This window comes from Phaethon lepturus, unplaced genomic scaffold (genome assembly GCF_000687285.1).
Source record: "Phaethon lepturus isolate BGI_N335 unplaced genomic scaffold, ASM68728v1 scaffold2536, whole genome shotgun sequence".
Classification (NCBI taxonomy): domain Eukaryota; kingdom Metazoa; phylum Chordata; class Aves; order Phaethontiformes; family Phaethontidae; genus Phaethon; species Phaethon lepturus.
In genome coordinates this window covers 37,467-53,833 of record NW_010543910.1, presented here as the reverse complement: position 1 = coordinate 53,833, position 16,367 = coordinate 37,467, and the positions used below count along the sequence as shown (strand labels likewise).

Below are 16,367 nucleotides of genomic sequence, written 5' to 3'. Positions count from 1 at the left end.
TATAAAGTCATGTGTTTTGGAAAAAGTTTATTCTTCAAACAAAAACATAGTTTCTTGAAAGATATCCCTAAACAGATTTTTATTGCCCATCTCCTAAAAAATTTCAGTCAGGTCTGAAAGTGGTTTTGATGTTATGAAAACAGAAATATGTGCTAATACTCATCAATTCAATGCAATAAATGTAGTTAAGAGCACTCTGCTTTCATGATTATGAAATGGCAACTGAAACCACTGAGAAATGTTAATATTCCTGGAAAGTAGGTTATCCTGCTGAAAAATATGGAATGGAAGTATCCATTAATTTAACATTTATACAATTCAGTTTTCTTTTAAATTCAAGGTAAAACCTCATTAAGGCAACGGAGTACTTTTGAAAACCTAATTTGTAAACTCTATATGGTTTCTAAAAGTTTTTGGAATCTCTTTTTCTCCTGTCTTATAGCCATCAGAAGTTCACAAACCACCACCTGCAAAACACTGAGGTACATGATTAAATAATTCATGATATTTAGATTCTTCCCTGGTACAAAGAACTACAGAATTTTCTATTAACTTCTCCCTATAGAGCATCAAAAAAATGAAAGAAAACGGCTAAGCAGTAACAGAAATATAGATTTTTCTACGGCTTCTATCTATATGTATCCCATGTATGCTTTTTTTATATAGGTAGCCACAAGTAGTGTTTTTCTCTATCTGGACACCTGCTTTTAATAGTTTAAATTTGTGTTGCCAAATAATTGCTTTCTTTTCTTTTTTTTTTCCCTTTCCCTGTAGAGCGTCAGTGGCATGTGACAAACAGAAATATTTCAGAGACACCATTTCGGTGACTTACTTTGCATGCAAATGTGACATTTTGGTTTCAAAATTATAATCCATCACTATTCTGTACACTTAAAAAATTCAATAGTTGAAATACACTGAAATTCTCTTGTTCCATTGCTTGACGGATCTTCCATTTGGCTTTTCTGCAGTAAATTTTTTGTCAAACTAGTCTTTCCTTTATATACTGTTGTGGTTTAACCCCAGCCACCAGCTAAGCACCACTGAGCGACTCACTCACTCCCCTACAGTGGGACGGGGGAGTGAATCGGAAAAATAAAAGTAAGATAAATCATGGTTTGAGATAAAGACAGTTTAATAGGTGAAGCAAAAGCTGCACACTCAAGCAGAGCAAAAGAAGGAATTCATTCACCGCTCCCCATGGGCAGGCAGGGGTTCAGCCATCTCCAGGGAAGCAGGGCTCCATCACGCGTAATGGTTTCTTGGGAAGACAGACGCCATCACTCTGAATGTCTCCTCTTCCTCCCCTTCTTCTCTCCCAGCTTCCCGTGCACCCCCAGCCTTCTCACTGTCAGACCTGCATGAAAAGCCAGACAGCCCTTGACTGCTTAGCAACAACCCAAAACATCAGTACATTATCAACATTTTCTCACCCCAAATCCAAAACATAGTTTCATACTAGCTTCTATGAAGAAAATTAACTCTATCCCAACTGAAACCAGGACATACATCTAGTACCTTATTATATTTTTGGATGGATGTGACCTAACACTCAAAATACAAATTGTTGAAGAGGGAAATACAGTATGTTCTTCAAGCTACTCATTCTAGACATTTCTAAAATTGAGATATATTTCATCTTAGAAAAAGCCTTTGTTCAGGTAAAGTAGAACTGTGTTCTGTCATTATATTATCGGGATATAAAAAGATTAAAAGATTTGTCTCCCTCTTATCAGAGCTATGCAGTAAGTCTACAGCTGAACACAACTGGAATCCAAATTTTTTGTTTCCTAGTTCAGTACAGTTTTCATCCCATCATCTTTCCTATTCAGTGTGTGAGCATGACTTCTACAAAATCCTTGCATTAGTACTTCCCTTTCAAGAGAAACCTGTATAATACTGTGCAATAACATAGCTAAGAGAGTATCATAGTTCTGCATTAAGGTTGGTGGAGGATATTGAGTATAGGGTAGAGAGAAACAGAATGACAGTAGAACAATATTTGCTTTGAGGAACACCACCAAGACCCAATGATATGTGTCTTACCCTATTATAACAGAGTTAAAGAGCATAATGCGTATTTTGCAGAACAGAAAAAGCATACAAAAACCCCACAATAATATAGATATAACAGATTTCCTTTTCTTCTCTTCTCATACGTAACGCTGCTACACCTACCTGAAATATGAATGAACCTGTGAAAGCAAAGTTATTATAATCAGTTTTACATCATTATTTAAAACTTTTTAAGTGTTTTGTTTTCTTTTTATTTAGTTGAACATTTGTCTACTAAGTAAACTTTAATTATTAATCTGTCATTACAGAAGCACTCACAGAGACTTGTAAATTCTTAAGGACCTATATTTCAGTATTAATACAGTCAACTAGAAATACAGTGAACTAGATTAGGTACTAATGCCAGAAAGCATCACTAAGCAAACAAGCTTATATCAGCACATGCTTAAATGCTGTCTTAAATATGAGTAGATCTAAACACATATTTGATTTTTTTTCTTTCTCTGGCCCATAAAGAGTAGTGAGAGAATCACAAGTATAACTCATTTTTACGTCTTTACTTTTCAAAATGAGTTTATATCTACATGCATTGTGAGTTTTGGGTCTGGGTGGTTTCTGGTGGTTTGATTCAGTGCATTTTTTCTCAGGGGTAGTTTTTGTCTTTCAGACTTGAATCTCCTACTAGATCCTTGGTGATGGAAGCACCCAGGGGAGTGCAAGTCAATGCAGCTGCAGGAGACTTAAAGGCTACCTGTAGGAAAGAACTGCACTTACAGTCCACAGAAGGGGAGGTAAGTTCAGCCAGTAGAAAAATCTTCTACAGCTCTGCCCAACGTAACACAAACAATGTGAAGATAGTTTATTCATCAGCAAGTTAAACATCACAAGGAGTGTTCTGCATTTGTCTACGTTAAAGTCATTTTGGTTTAACTTGCTCAATTATTAAAACTTATTTGCTTTTTGCAAATATTTGAATCACTATGTTTCATTCACATTGAAAAAAATGTTAGTTAAATGAATATAGATAAGAATTGTTTTTAATCTAAGAGTCAAGGAAAAAGCTACCCCATCCTTCAGCATATCTGTGGTACAGAGAGACAGCTAAGTGATGATGGTAAAAAAATTACTTGGATGAATCTGACAAACTAAGACAGAGAAATTTGGATTAATTTGGATTAATACTTCATTAAACCATTATAAAGAGGTTTAAAAAATTTGCTTTACAATTTCCTTAAACCATTACTATGTTAGGTTACTATCTCTGTAAGAGAGACAGAGTACTTCAAGGGTATGTTCACTGTACTGTTTCATCAGTGTTTTGTTTCAGTGATCAGCTCAACAGAAAAAGATTTTGGTGTAGATTCTTCATGTGTAAACCTGTGCAAACTCATGAAAACAATTTTAAATTGGGTCACTGGTTTAGTTGGCAATCCATGTATTGCAGAAACGCATGAAAGATTACTGGCATGAGAGTTCTTTTATCTTCAATTCTTAAAATTACATAACATTAAAAAAAATTTGTGCAAGGGTATCAAAGGTTCTCGGATTTTTATTAGGCACTTTGGAGAAATGTGTAGATTTTCAAATTGTTCTCAGTATGACTTGCCAGGTTACAACATTTTTGGAAAACTGATTGTTTAATGTAAATATCTAATTAGGAATGGAGCTCTTTAGAAATTTTTTGCCTTTTCTTTTTCTATTTTGTATTTGTTACAAAATGTTCCGAGATACTTTACAAACTATCCAAATACGCAACAACAAACAAAACCAGCATTCCTATCTGTGACACATAATCCTATGCAATGTACATTCTTTGCATTACAATGCAGACAGGAACATTTTTGGCCAATATACTGCATCAAAGACCTACTTTGATAACATTTTTCTATTGGTGCAAGTCTCTCTCCTGTATAATTAAAGCACAACATTTTCCTAATTCAGAGCCTCAGATATTTATATACCACATACTCCATTTTATTCTGAGTTTCTCCAAAAGCCATCTCTTCCCACAATCTCTCATCTTTATTTATCACCTTTCTAAATGTGCAGTCTTTGTTAGTGTTTCCTAAAGTTGCCAAGATAGCAGTAAGGACTACCTAATCCTCTTTTAATAGTAAATATCATCCTCCCTCACCCTTGTCTTTTCTCTAGTTATTTTTATTGAAGGGGCTACAACTACCTGTAACTTTTTCTGCTTCCCCTCCATAAATCCTTAACTGGCCCAATCTAGTATGTTTCCTACATTTATTAACATAAATTTTTCACCTAGAATGTGTTTCTTTGTTCTTTCCCTTCATGATATTGCCAGAGGGAAACAATAATACTCAAATGAAAATGAAAAAAACAAACAAACAAACCAGAAAAATTGTTAACTTTCCTTAATCCCCCATGACCCTTGAAGCAATGGTCGTATCTGTAATGCCTTGATTTAGCATCCTGCACCTCGGTAGTGTTTTGTACGAATATTTAATCTGTGGATTCATCAGGTATTTTTGTCTGTATCAATACTGTGAGTTTATTGCATGACTTTTAATTATTCTTAAGTATTTACTATACTTATTAAAAAGGTAGTTTTGGAAATATTGTTCTATCATCTCTGTTGGACTTTGAGAATGAGAATCCAAGAAAATTTATAATGACTATATTATGTGTTATTTAGAATTGTAATTCAATTCAGTATTAAATGCTTTGCAGGAGAAAAATGCCAGTATAAAGCAGACTTTGCTGAATTTCGTGCTAAAAACCATTATCCTCTGCGTGCTAAAACTTTGCACATCTGTAATTTCCCATGTAGATGTTAGATTGATAGTTATCACTAAACAAGCTACCAACCTTTCCCCACTCTTTTTTTTTCCCAAGGAGCTGTTCTGTAAACATACATCGGAGAAAGTTCAAAAGGTCTAATTATCTCTTGAATACTTGCAATTCCAGTAAGATCTGTAAAGAACTATACCCTAAATCCACAGAGAAATTCCATCCTGAGGTCTGACCAATGACCAAAGGACTTTATAGTCCACTATTTTATCTGTTACACTGGGGAGGGCTAGAGGAAAATGCAGAAACACTTTAGAAGGCATACGATGAGCTTCCATAGCATCACCAGTTGTGCAAAGTCACCGTGGCCACATTAGGGAATTGCTGGACTAATTACAGCCTGATGTGAGGAACCAGGGTAAACATCGGATGGATAAAATGTCTACATAACAAAATATTGATTAAAGTCCTTGCTTACAGCCCAACATATGCACCACAGATTAGCAGAGAGTATGGAAAAAAAGTGTAAAGGATATATCACTACTCATTTTTAAGAAAACACATTCTAAACTAAAACAAAGTATTTATGTCAAAAATAATCTTCTTTTTAGCCTAAAAATGTATGCTTTACTAGTCAGATTTCTTTCACATATGAAAGAATGTTGTTTTTGTGAACTGGATCTGTGAGGCATTTTTGTGATAAAACATTTTTTGTATAAGAGAAAACACAAGTATTTTGTATTATTCCCACACTGGTTAACTAAATTTAACTTTTTAATGTTTGTAAGTTTATTCAAAAAATCATAAAAGATATGTGAATTAATATTTTCCTTCTATAATGTAATTATTGCCCTATTATGTCAGAAAATAGCTACGTGGCATCTGGAATCAACCAGTTCTAGTCATGTAACAGAACATTATGAATTTACTGTGGGTTAATCTGTGAAACGTGTATTTTCCTTTATTTAAGAATAACTTTGGAATATTTTTTTAAGAACATAAATATGTTTATGAAATACTTTTCCTCTAGCCTCATTTCTCAGGCAGTATAATCTCTAGCCTTCCACATCATAAACTGAAAACCTCTGCAAGCATTTGATTTCTGCTGTTTGATACATTTTCTTTTTATTTACTGCAGTATTATAATAATCCTTTTAGCCCTATTACGCATCATAATGCACGATCCCGAACTGAATACTGGGGGCTGTAACTTAGACTCAGATTCTACTGCCCTTTATAAAGCTCTTGAGCTGCATCCTTATGAGTCGAGGCATCAGCAGAATCCTTTGATTCAATTATAGCTTGGCATTTAATTGTGAACTATGTATTATTGTATAGAGAAACCATAGCCAATGGTTTAAAGCAGCAGTCATTTACAAGGAAATGAAATGTGAAGCTCCAGGCTCTAGCTGAACCTATGGGTTTACATAAGAAGAAAAAGGACATTTCTTGCCTGGAAATTCACCACAATGATTGCTAGTTGGCTACAGCTTCTTTCACATATAAACACAATGCAAAAGTACAGATCAGTTTGGAATTCTCTAGATACTAGATTTTGCCAGGCATAAAAATATGTTAGAATTGAACCTGAAACACATTATCATATAATGATAATGAGCTGAAAAGTTTATTTGATGTTGTTCACTCATTGGTCTAACAACTAATTTTAATGGTTTTGACAACACATCACCCTTTGAAGAAGCCTGCTAACTAGCCTCAGCTCTGATGAGGTGTGTGCAGCTGCTGCATATTTCTGCAAGCAGCTTCTATGTCAGCTAGGCTCTGCACTTCCATTGCATCCCATTGACTGTCAAAGACCGAGTAAATAAAAATAAAAAGAGAAAGACTCACAGAGGCTTCTAATTTTCACAAACATATTCATATTAGTCACCCTGTCTGTGACCTTTTTCCTATTTACTTCTTTATGCCCTTGTATTTCCTTGTCGAATTACACTACTTCATAGCATCGTTTGTAGACTGTATTTGGTTGTTTCTGGCATAATGAGGCTGGTCCCCTGGTGAAGCTTATAACTGTCACATTAAAAATGAGCAATACTTTTTAACAGACAAAATTTACTCAAATTCAGCGTAGCAGACAGGAGGCCAACTTTATATTTACCATTTTAGCACAACACAGTTTATGAAGCATACACCCAAGATTATCTTGTAGAGACCGACAGATGCATATAGTACTAACACTTGATCTATTATCCTATTCGTTTTTCTCTTTAAATCCAGGAGGTGTATTTAACACAGAGATTAATACTTAATAAAACTGGAGTAATCTTCATGTGTAAGCCCAACCAACAGTACCATTTTAAAGGTTTGGTTTTGGTGTTTTTTTTGTGGATGGTTTTTATGTTCTGAAACAGAAAAAAAAAAGGGATTTTTTTAATTATCTAAATACACTGAAATGGAATTACCTTGTTCTGCAAGCTGCTTGCTGTGACTACTGAGGAATGGCTGATCAAAGGCAACAACAATTCCCAGATTAGTTCAATTCAGCTGAGTTATGTTTGTCTGAGATTAAATGTTTTTTAAAAACAAAATTAAAATATTTGAGACGGATGAAGTAGGTTCAACAAAAAATAAGCAATGGCAGGCTCTAGAGCTCAAAGACCCACTGTTTATTCACCAAAAATTGTGTAACAAATGTGTGCTGCATTTTGTTTTCACATCCATTTTTTCATGGTCATTAAGCAGTTGATTTGTCTCTGTTGTCTGGGAGGAAAGAGATTAGTGGAAATGAAGGGGTTTTTTTCTCTATTCTTTTAATTATTTGTTTCAAGAATTGTGTTAGGATGTTTTGACAGATATTTAAAATTATTAAAATGCCATGTTATTTTTAAACAAATCTTTCATTTTCAACTTAAAAGTTATTCATATGTAAGTTAGTTTATAGTAAAAAACACTTTTATGTAGAAGTCTACAACAAAAACACAGTGTTCCCAAAGTACAAAAGCAAACCGTTTTAACTGACATCACTCATCTTTGAACTGTTTGTTCAAGGGCAAATTTTGAAGACCAACACCATAAGCCACTTTATTAGAAAGAGAAAAAGAAGTAACAATGAATAATTTATTATATAAGTAAAATATTTTTCCATTACTACCTCATCTTAATCTAGTTTTGTTTTGAAGCGTAATTGATTAATGAGTTTTTGTACTCGGTAAACTAAGGACCAATATTCCAAATACATTTCCCTTTCTGGGTTGAGTACATAAAAGTCACCCTGATTGAATTAATTTACAAAGACTTCTACTATAATGTAGAATTTGATTCTGGGAATTCTTGTGTATTCCATAAGCACTGGAGCTTATTAATTTCTTCTGGTCAACATTCACAGCAACCCCATTTAATCATCCCTGAAAATTATGTCTTTAATAGAAAGAATATATACACCAGACGTTTTCTGCTTCAGTAGCCACCCATATAAATTGCACTGGGATTATAACTCAGAAGTCACAATATATGCTTGTGTTTTTTAACATGAATTTACAAAAACATGAAACATGACTCTCATAAACACCACATCAATATTGAAGAGTCAAAACATGAATTCTTCCGTTCAAGCAGGAACTGTACACTTCACTAATGTACAATGATATATTTAACATATACATATGTTAGATTTCAAATCACTTTCAGTTGTTGGTAGTTCCAGGCATAACATGAAGGTGGGAATGGGAGAAATGTGATAAAAAGAAGGAACTTGCCAGAGTGGCTCTGCCCAGGTGTATCAGGTACAATCTTTAGAAAGACAACATTCACCGCACCAGATCACACTTTGCCCTAAAGGTCTCATTTGTCTTGTGGTCAACTGATCCTACTCCTGCAGAGAATACATTTTCAATACACAGGTTGTACTAGATCTTTTGGTCTTCTCTGAATGTTTAATATATTCAGTTTCATCCCAGTTATCACATTCATTTCACTGTTTAACTGTTCCTCAATACTATTAATCATTATGACAGATATGGTTTGAGATATTGTGGCATCATATGTTTAGATTTTATAGTATATATGTTATCCAGTTAATATTTTAATTTTCCATTTTTTTTCCTCAGAACTACATTTCAGATTTAATGACAGGTAGTTTAGATGAATGGTTTTAAAGGAAAGGTCCAAAACACAGATAAGTGTTAGAACAAATGACCCACATGAACTAAAGTATTGTAATTTATCCTATAGTTCATCTTCACCCTGAATGTTAAAACATACAGACATATGAAAATTATATAGTTGTCTAGTGACCCAATCTATATAATCTTCTTTATATATATGTTTCTGATAGCTTATACAGAGCAAAAAGACTAGACAAAATCTTGCACTTTTATAATTCAGATTAATTCTGCAAAGCCAAAGGAAATCCAAAAAGTTTATTTAGTGAGATGTCATTACACTGTCTTCTCATACTCATTGATGAACACTGACCTTTTAGCTTTCATTTGGTTTTGTTTTTCTTCCACATTTTCTCCATTGTGAGGGTGGTGAGGCACTGGAACAGGTTGCCCAGAGCAGTTGTGGATGCCCCTTCCCTGGAAGCGTTCAAGGCCAGCTTGGATGGGGCTTTGAGCAACCTGGTCTAGTGGAAGGGGTCCCCGCCCATGGCAGGGGGTTGGAACTAGATGATCTTTAAGCTCCTTTCCAACCCAAACCATTCTACGATTCTATGATTTCCTCCAGTTTCCTGCCATTTCTGATCTATATTAGCACTGAAATATGCCTTTGCAACTCTGTAGAACCACCTGACTAACCAAACTGTACATGAATACAGAAAATTCTTCAATGTTTATAAATCCTAACTCTTTCATTTGGCTTATCAATTTAGCCTATCATCTTCTCTTTTGAGAGGACTTAGTCAAGAACCCAGTGGAGAACTTTTATACATGGCAGGTTCATATCCTTGTATGACACGGCTTGTAGGAATATTTGATTTTTTACCTCATGCCTGTATCACTGAAAGTTCTCTCCTTCAGTTTAGTTCTTTGTTTTGTAGATAATCTATATTTTGTGGCTTGCCTCCCTCTCCTTTTCCTTCACTGTTCAGATTAACAGCTGAGTCTGATGAGCAGATGGCTTGCAGATCTCTGTTAGCAAAAAATGTATGTAAAAAGAGTACAATTTTTCCACTCCTATCACATGCCCTATAGGTTGATTCAGTTTGCTACTTTCATTAATCAGAAATTTTAAATATTATAGGGCTAATATATTTTTCTCAGCACTAAGATGTACAAGACAGCAGTGATCTGGAATTTCTAAACCTTAAATATTTAGAGGGAATGATGCTTCTCAGTGCTCTGCTCTATGTTAAACGTAATTTCTCTGAGTAGATGCTGCCTTTTCCACTTTGTCATCTCTCAGTCAGTCTCCTACAATGTTTCAAGAATGAATACAATTTTGTTTTTATCCTTGCCTGTTTATCTGCTGAGCTGTGAGACTCTCAGAAAGAGCATGACTGGCTTGCATGGCCTTGATGCTTATGAGGTACTAAGTGGCTTGTCTCATACCTTTCACAGCACGAAAGAGTAGAGAAAGACCATGTATACAGAACTTCCATTAACTACTGTCATCTTAGCAACAGTGTCCCCTGGGAACATAGAAACATTTAGGTAGGAAAAGACCTTTAAGATCATCAAGTCCAACTGTTAACTACTCTTCAGTTTTTTGTCTTGCCACTTCTTCCCTTCTCTTTAAACACCTTATAACATAAAATGGTAAGTAGATTAAGTTTTACTTAAAGTTGGAGGACTTTTTAGCCATGAATTTCAGTTTTTAGCAGATGATAGGAAGAGAGACGGTATATCCTCAAACACGGACTGTGTTCCTCTGAAATTCCTTACGTATGACTGGACGCATTCCTGTGCAACCTGCCCCGGGTGATCCTGCCTTGGCAGGGGGTTGGACCAGATGATCTTCAGAGGTCCCTTCCAACCGCTACCGTTCTGTGATTCTGTGATTCTGTATTGGGCTGCTAAGATGATATACTTGGACCCCTGCTTAACTAGTAGATAACGATGTTGCATTTGTAAATTCAGTCTTTTATTTATAACTTTGACAGCATATGTACAGAGTATATTTTAATGCTGGCTTTGAGCCATCTTTATTTATCCTCTTCATCTCAGGGATTAACTATAGGATTCTGTTTAAACTGCACAGCCTTCACAGCTTTCTGCAAAGACATTGAGCTTGTTAGACTCATCGCAGCAGATACACCCTCCCAAGAAGTCACTTCAGGTTTTTTTCAGATACCATAGCCCGGTATCCACATTGCTCACCAGATGTCCTGGGATGCATGCTGGGACAGGACCTGACAGCTACCGCTCAAGATTATGACACCAGAAAATCCCGATTTGATCTACATCACAGTGTGAAATTTGTAAGCACCAACGGAAAAGCATGCACCTCTATGCTTAAAAAGATCATTTAATACAATGAGCAAAATAGCTGAGCTACATTGTATCGTAATGCACATTGGAGTAAGGTCCACTGGATTAAAGTCTTAGAGCAGTACACTACAGAACATCTGCAATGAGGGACTGCAGAACTGTAGCTGTCCTGATGTAAACAAATACATAAAAATATTGAGCTCCTAGAAAAAAAGATAATAAAGTTCAAGAGATTTTAAACTAGCCTTATCTCTGACACAGATGCCCTCTCTTTTTTTCTGAGTTAATTCTCGTTTGAATCAAGACTTGTCTTTTAGAACCCATTTAATTTTGATTTACAGATTTGTCATGATCCTTCCCCATCACCACTGCAGCTACACTGTTAAAATGGCCTGTGACATGATCTGTCAAAAGCACAAATAGCTCAACTTGTATTGTTATTGGATTTTCTTATATGTAAATCTTCTACTCTGAAGTGCCTTTTATTATCACATAAGTAATGTTCTAACTCTCCTGCTTCCATTTTTAAAAACAAAAACATAGAAATAGTCTTTTTCTTATCTTCTTTGATATTCCAAGAATATCGGGGCTTACTGAAAATCTGTATTAAAAGTCCAAAAGGCTGCTCAGATTTTTTTGAGATCTATTTGCTAAAAGTTACCAAGAGCTGCTGATTGAAAGTATATGGCATTACTGGCTCCTCTTTAATATCCTGTTAAGTTACTGTTGAAATGGAAAGTATTTTATCACAGTCATGTTCTGACATCAATACTTGATCTTTCTCCAAGTACAGAACTATGTTGAGTGCTATTCAATATAAAAGATATACTTACATAGAACTTACACTATTGAATGCTACTGGATTTTTAAGCAATACTATTGATAACTCCACCATTGCTACATTAATAGTGGACTTCTTAGCATTTCTTGTATTCTTCATATGAGAAGTGAAAGAGTACTTTTTATAACCTGTCACTCCACTGACTGATGATTATGTCCTTTTTTTCCTTCCTACATTTTACCGATGCCTAGCCTATAGTTTTCTATCAAATTCTTTTTCCCCCCATTATTTTGTTTTCTTATTATGCTTGCTATTGTTACTTTCACATTTACTCCTAGGTGAGCTGAATGTTTTTATATATGTAGTCTTTTTTTCCAGTTGTAATTCTAGCAGAACATTATTAAATTTTTCTCAACATCATCCACATTCCATCTCAATTATTTCTGTGAGGGTTTTGACTCCTAGTTATTTCAGGTCTATGATATTGGACATTTAAACCAGAAATGCATGTATGCGTATGTAAATATATCATTCATTTGTCATATAAATTACAGAACAAAGATAATAATTGGCTGCATTTTGGTTTTGTAATCAATTCCTCTATAAGTCAGGACGTGGATTAAAACAGGGGTTGTAACATGCAGTTTTCACCTGTGCCTCTGCGATTCTCCCTTTCTGTCCCTTTGAGGGTAAATTCCCAGTGACAGTATCTTACTCTGGGAGCTGGAGAACTCACGATGATGGGGGGGTTATATTGTTTGGGGCTACTTTCAGTCTATATTTCCTTTGATGATCCCAGTCATTTACAATGTTTCTGCTGTGAATGCTAACATGATTGTGCAGCAGTCTTTGTATGGGATTTTATCCGGTCATCTCAATTTTTTTCCCAGCCTGCTTTCCTTCACTTCTCTCCAGCAGGGGCTCACTAGTGCTTTTGCTCTGCTTTTCTGCCACATACTGCTGATTTTATCACAAAATAATACTTGTCTCCTGTAGAAAAAGCAATACATGCCATACCTCCCCAGATCCTTTATGTGTACTGCCAACATTGTGATATAATGGTGTCAAGTTGGCTTTGTTGATTTTCAATACCTTATAAAAAACACAGCAAGTATTTAAGGAACTGGCCTCTTCCTGAGCTTCATAGTGTTATCTACAGGGCTTAAAGCCTATTTGATTTGTTACCTGTTTTCTTGAAGCTCATAGTCTGCCCCTGAGGTAATGACGGATCTTACTTTGGCTCTCATTTACTCCTTCCATAAATAAAAAATAAACTCCAAGCAGCTGGAAACTCGACCCTTTGTGCCAGTGGAAGACATGGATTTTTCCTGCTTTAGTTACCTTATTTCATTACATTGTTTACTCAACATTCTGAAAATGTAACGTAAGTGTAAATATTGCAGAATTCGACACAGATTCATGAACATTACTGGTATTTCCAGTCTCATACTGACTTACGTTATTTCCAATGGAAGGAGATTTAAAAAAACACAATATTTTTAATCATATTCAATGTTCAGAAAAAATGGGAATAGCTTGATGACCTTCTTAATAAGATTTTAACCTGAAATCTTTTGTCCTTTTAATTTAGGTCAAATAAGCTCTTTATTTTGTGCATATAACTCTGTATCCTTATTTAATTATTCTCTGGATGTAGCTATTGTTAAGCCCCTACAATTTAGTACAGTTCAGCACATATTTCCAGTTGCTTACAGGAACACACTGGGGAATGTGCTTTAATATCACTTCACACTCATTAAAATACAAATTATTCCAGAGTATGGGTATCGTACTGCCATGAATGAATAAATTTTAATCATAAAATATACAAGTGAAAATTCAACCTATTCAAGAATATTGTTTTTGTATGACAGTACTTGTATCTGAATAAATATATTGAGTGAAGTATTTGCATATACAGTAGTATGAGTGGTAATGGGTATACATCTACACAGAGTTGAAAAACAAGAAATGTTGACAACTGTTTTATTTCTAAAAAGAATTATTATTGCTAATCTATATTTCTAATATTTCTAATAATCTTTCTAATACTTCTAATAAAATGTTTCTAATTTTTTTATATTTCTCAAAACTCATAACTCTGCCTCAAAAAACATCTTTAATATATGTCACAATGCTGAAAGATATTTACTTCTTTTTTTTCTTCTTCCCCTCTTGTAGATATTTTTAAATGCAGATACAATCCGTCTGGGAAATCTACCAGTGGGTTCCTCTTCCTCCTCCTCCTCCTCCTCCTCATCCAGCTCTTCAACGCCTCGCCAGACTATCTATGAGCTCTGCGTCTGTCCCAATGGTAAACTTTACCTGTCCCCAGCAGGAGCAGGCTCCACATGTCAATCCAATAGCAACATCTGCTTGTGGAGCTAGAATGACTCCAATTTATCCTCACACCAGAAAAGCCTTTTGTTACTATCCCTCTGCTTCACAGTTCTGCTCGGTTTCCCTTGTGACAAGTTCGAAGCTTCAAACGGCCTGCAGAGCAACTTCTTCCAGTGTAAGCAGGAATACAATCCGGCGCTGCCTTCTCTTGTGGTTTGTGTTGCCACTCGACGTAGAGATGGGAGTGAGATATTCAGAAATCAATGTATTCTTCATCAGGAAACCTGGAACATAATATCACCTTATCCAAAAGGGAGAATAACACAGGTGCCTTTGCTACATGAAGTGAAGCACATAGTTTTAGATTTTTGCAGGACCTGGATATGAACTGCACATATATATATACAGTACATAAACAAATTTGCCCAGAATCTGATGGTGAGATTAATTGGTTCCCCCTGTATGATAAATAACTTTACTGTCTGAAAGCACAATTTTCCATTCATCTTTTTGGATGTAAACTTTTATCCCTGAATTTTAAAATTTTGAAGCATTGTGTGATGCTTGCTTTACTAAACAATTAAATTCAGTAAATGGTTTTTAACACAAAAAGAGACAGAATCCCTCCCTGAGTTTGGTTTCTTTAAAAGCGTGTTGTTACTCTTTGTCTACTAAGTGTAGGGTTTTGTACACTAGGTAAATTTTGGATGTGCTCAGCAATATTACCTTGCAGAGTTAAAAAGATATCTGCTCTTGTTTGTCAGATCTGAATGGCCTTATGTAGTACATTCGTGGCTACTGCATGTGAAGTGATTGCTTTAAGTAGAACATACAGTTTCTGGAAAAGAAGAACAGGGTAAAGAGGGAAATACTGATGGTATGTTTGTTGATCAGCGTATTGCTCTTTACAAGGCATTTATAATTGGCAAATGCAAAACCAAGCAAAAATCTTCAAAGGCACATCTTGTCCATTTTCTAGCTGTGGCTAGCTGCTGCCATTTGGACACAGTGCAAACGTTAGTAATAATGCAATGTGTAATGCTGAGAAGCAATGCACTAACTACTGGCATGACATTTGCGTTTATTATTCTCTTTTGTTTACCATCTGCTCTTAAGATTTTCAAAGTAATAGTAAGATATATAAAAACACATATTAAATGGCATTCGATATTAAAAAGTACATTGGTACTACATTGACTTTATCAGGTCTGTGTTTAAATTGTGCAGCCCCATTTGCACTCAGATATCACTACTGACTTCGTTTTTTGACGAGTTTGATGTGGGGTTTCTTTCTTGTATCAATGTTCGTGCTTGTTTGGCTTGGTTGTAATTGAAATCTTATAAAAATGCTTTGGTATGCTGCAAGTAAATTTATCACAACATTGATTAATGAGAGTATCTTGAAACTTGCAGAACCCAGGAATGTAAAACAGTATAAAAATGTTTCCTATTGTGGAAGATGGCTTGATTACATGAGGTAAGTGTGCTTTTTAATTCTGTCCTTTAAGTTACATCACCTAGCATGTAACTTTAGAGGCTTCTGAATGTAAGATCACCAATGCAATGACGGCTTTTGCAAGGTAACTAAAGTCAGGCCAGGCAGTTCAAGGTGGGTATTTCTACACAATTATTTTTTTCTTAGAGGAAAATAAATGAAAATGAACAAACTAATACTGTGATTACCTTTCTATTTTATTACCACCTAAGAAGGTTCATTTTGTTTTCACTTCAGGTGAAATTCACTCCTATGCAGAAGACCAGCACAAGACGTGTCCACGGCTTGACTGGTGCTTGCCTTTCTATTGGCCCTCTTCTGAGGTCTGAATTTCACCCTGTAGCAAGAATGCTATATTTGCTGTTTCTACCTGTTAAAGGAGGATTTTAAATTGATTATCTCTTCAAAAGAAGGCTGTTAACAGGTGATTTGTTATTTCATTGAGAATGTTATTCTTTTTCTTGGAGAGAAAATATGTTAGAGAATATTGCAAGAATATACATTAGAAGCCTGAGGATTTTTAGTAAGAGGGACAGAAAGAGATACAAATGACAAAGAACGTGATAATAAAACATTTGAAAGTGTAGCCATA

General features: G+C 35.1%; 1 protein-coding gene across 1 annotated transcript in view; it reads left to right on the top strand.

The window, feature by feature from the left end:
• SGCZ (sarcoglycan, zeta) overlaps positions 1 to 15,069 on the top strand; it is a gene marked incomplete at its 5' end in the record, with an annotated part of 30,115 nt that extends 15,046 nt beyond the window's left edge. The window contains 2 exons of the mRNA XM_010288476.1: positions 2,684 to 2,807; positions 14,122 to 15,069. Coding sequence (XP_010286778.1) covers positions 2,684 to 2,807; positions 14,122 to 14,328 — 331 coding nt within the window. The remainder of the gene's footprint in view (positions 1 to 2,683; positions 2,808 to 14,121) is intronic.
• Positions 15,070 to 16,367: the final 1,298 nt, after the last annotated feature.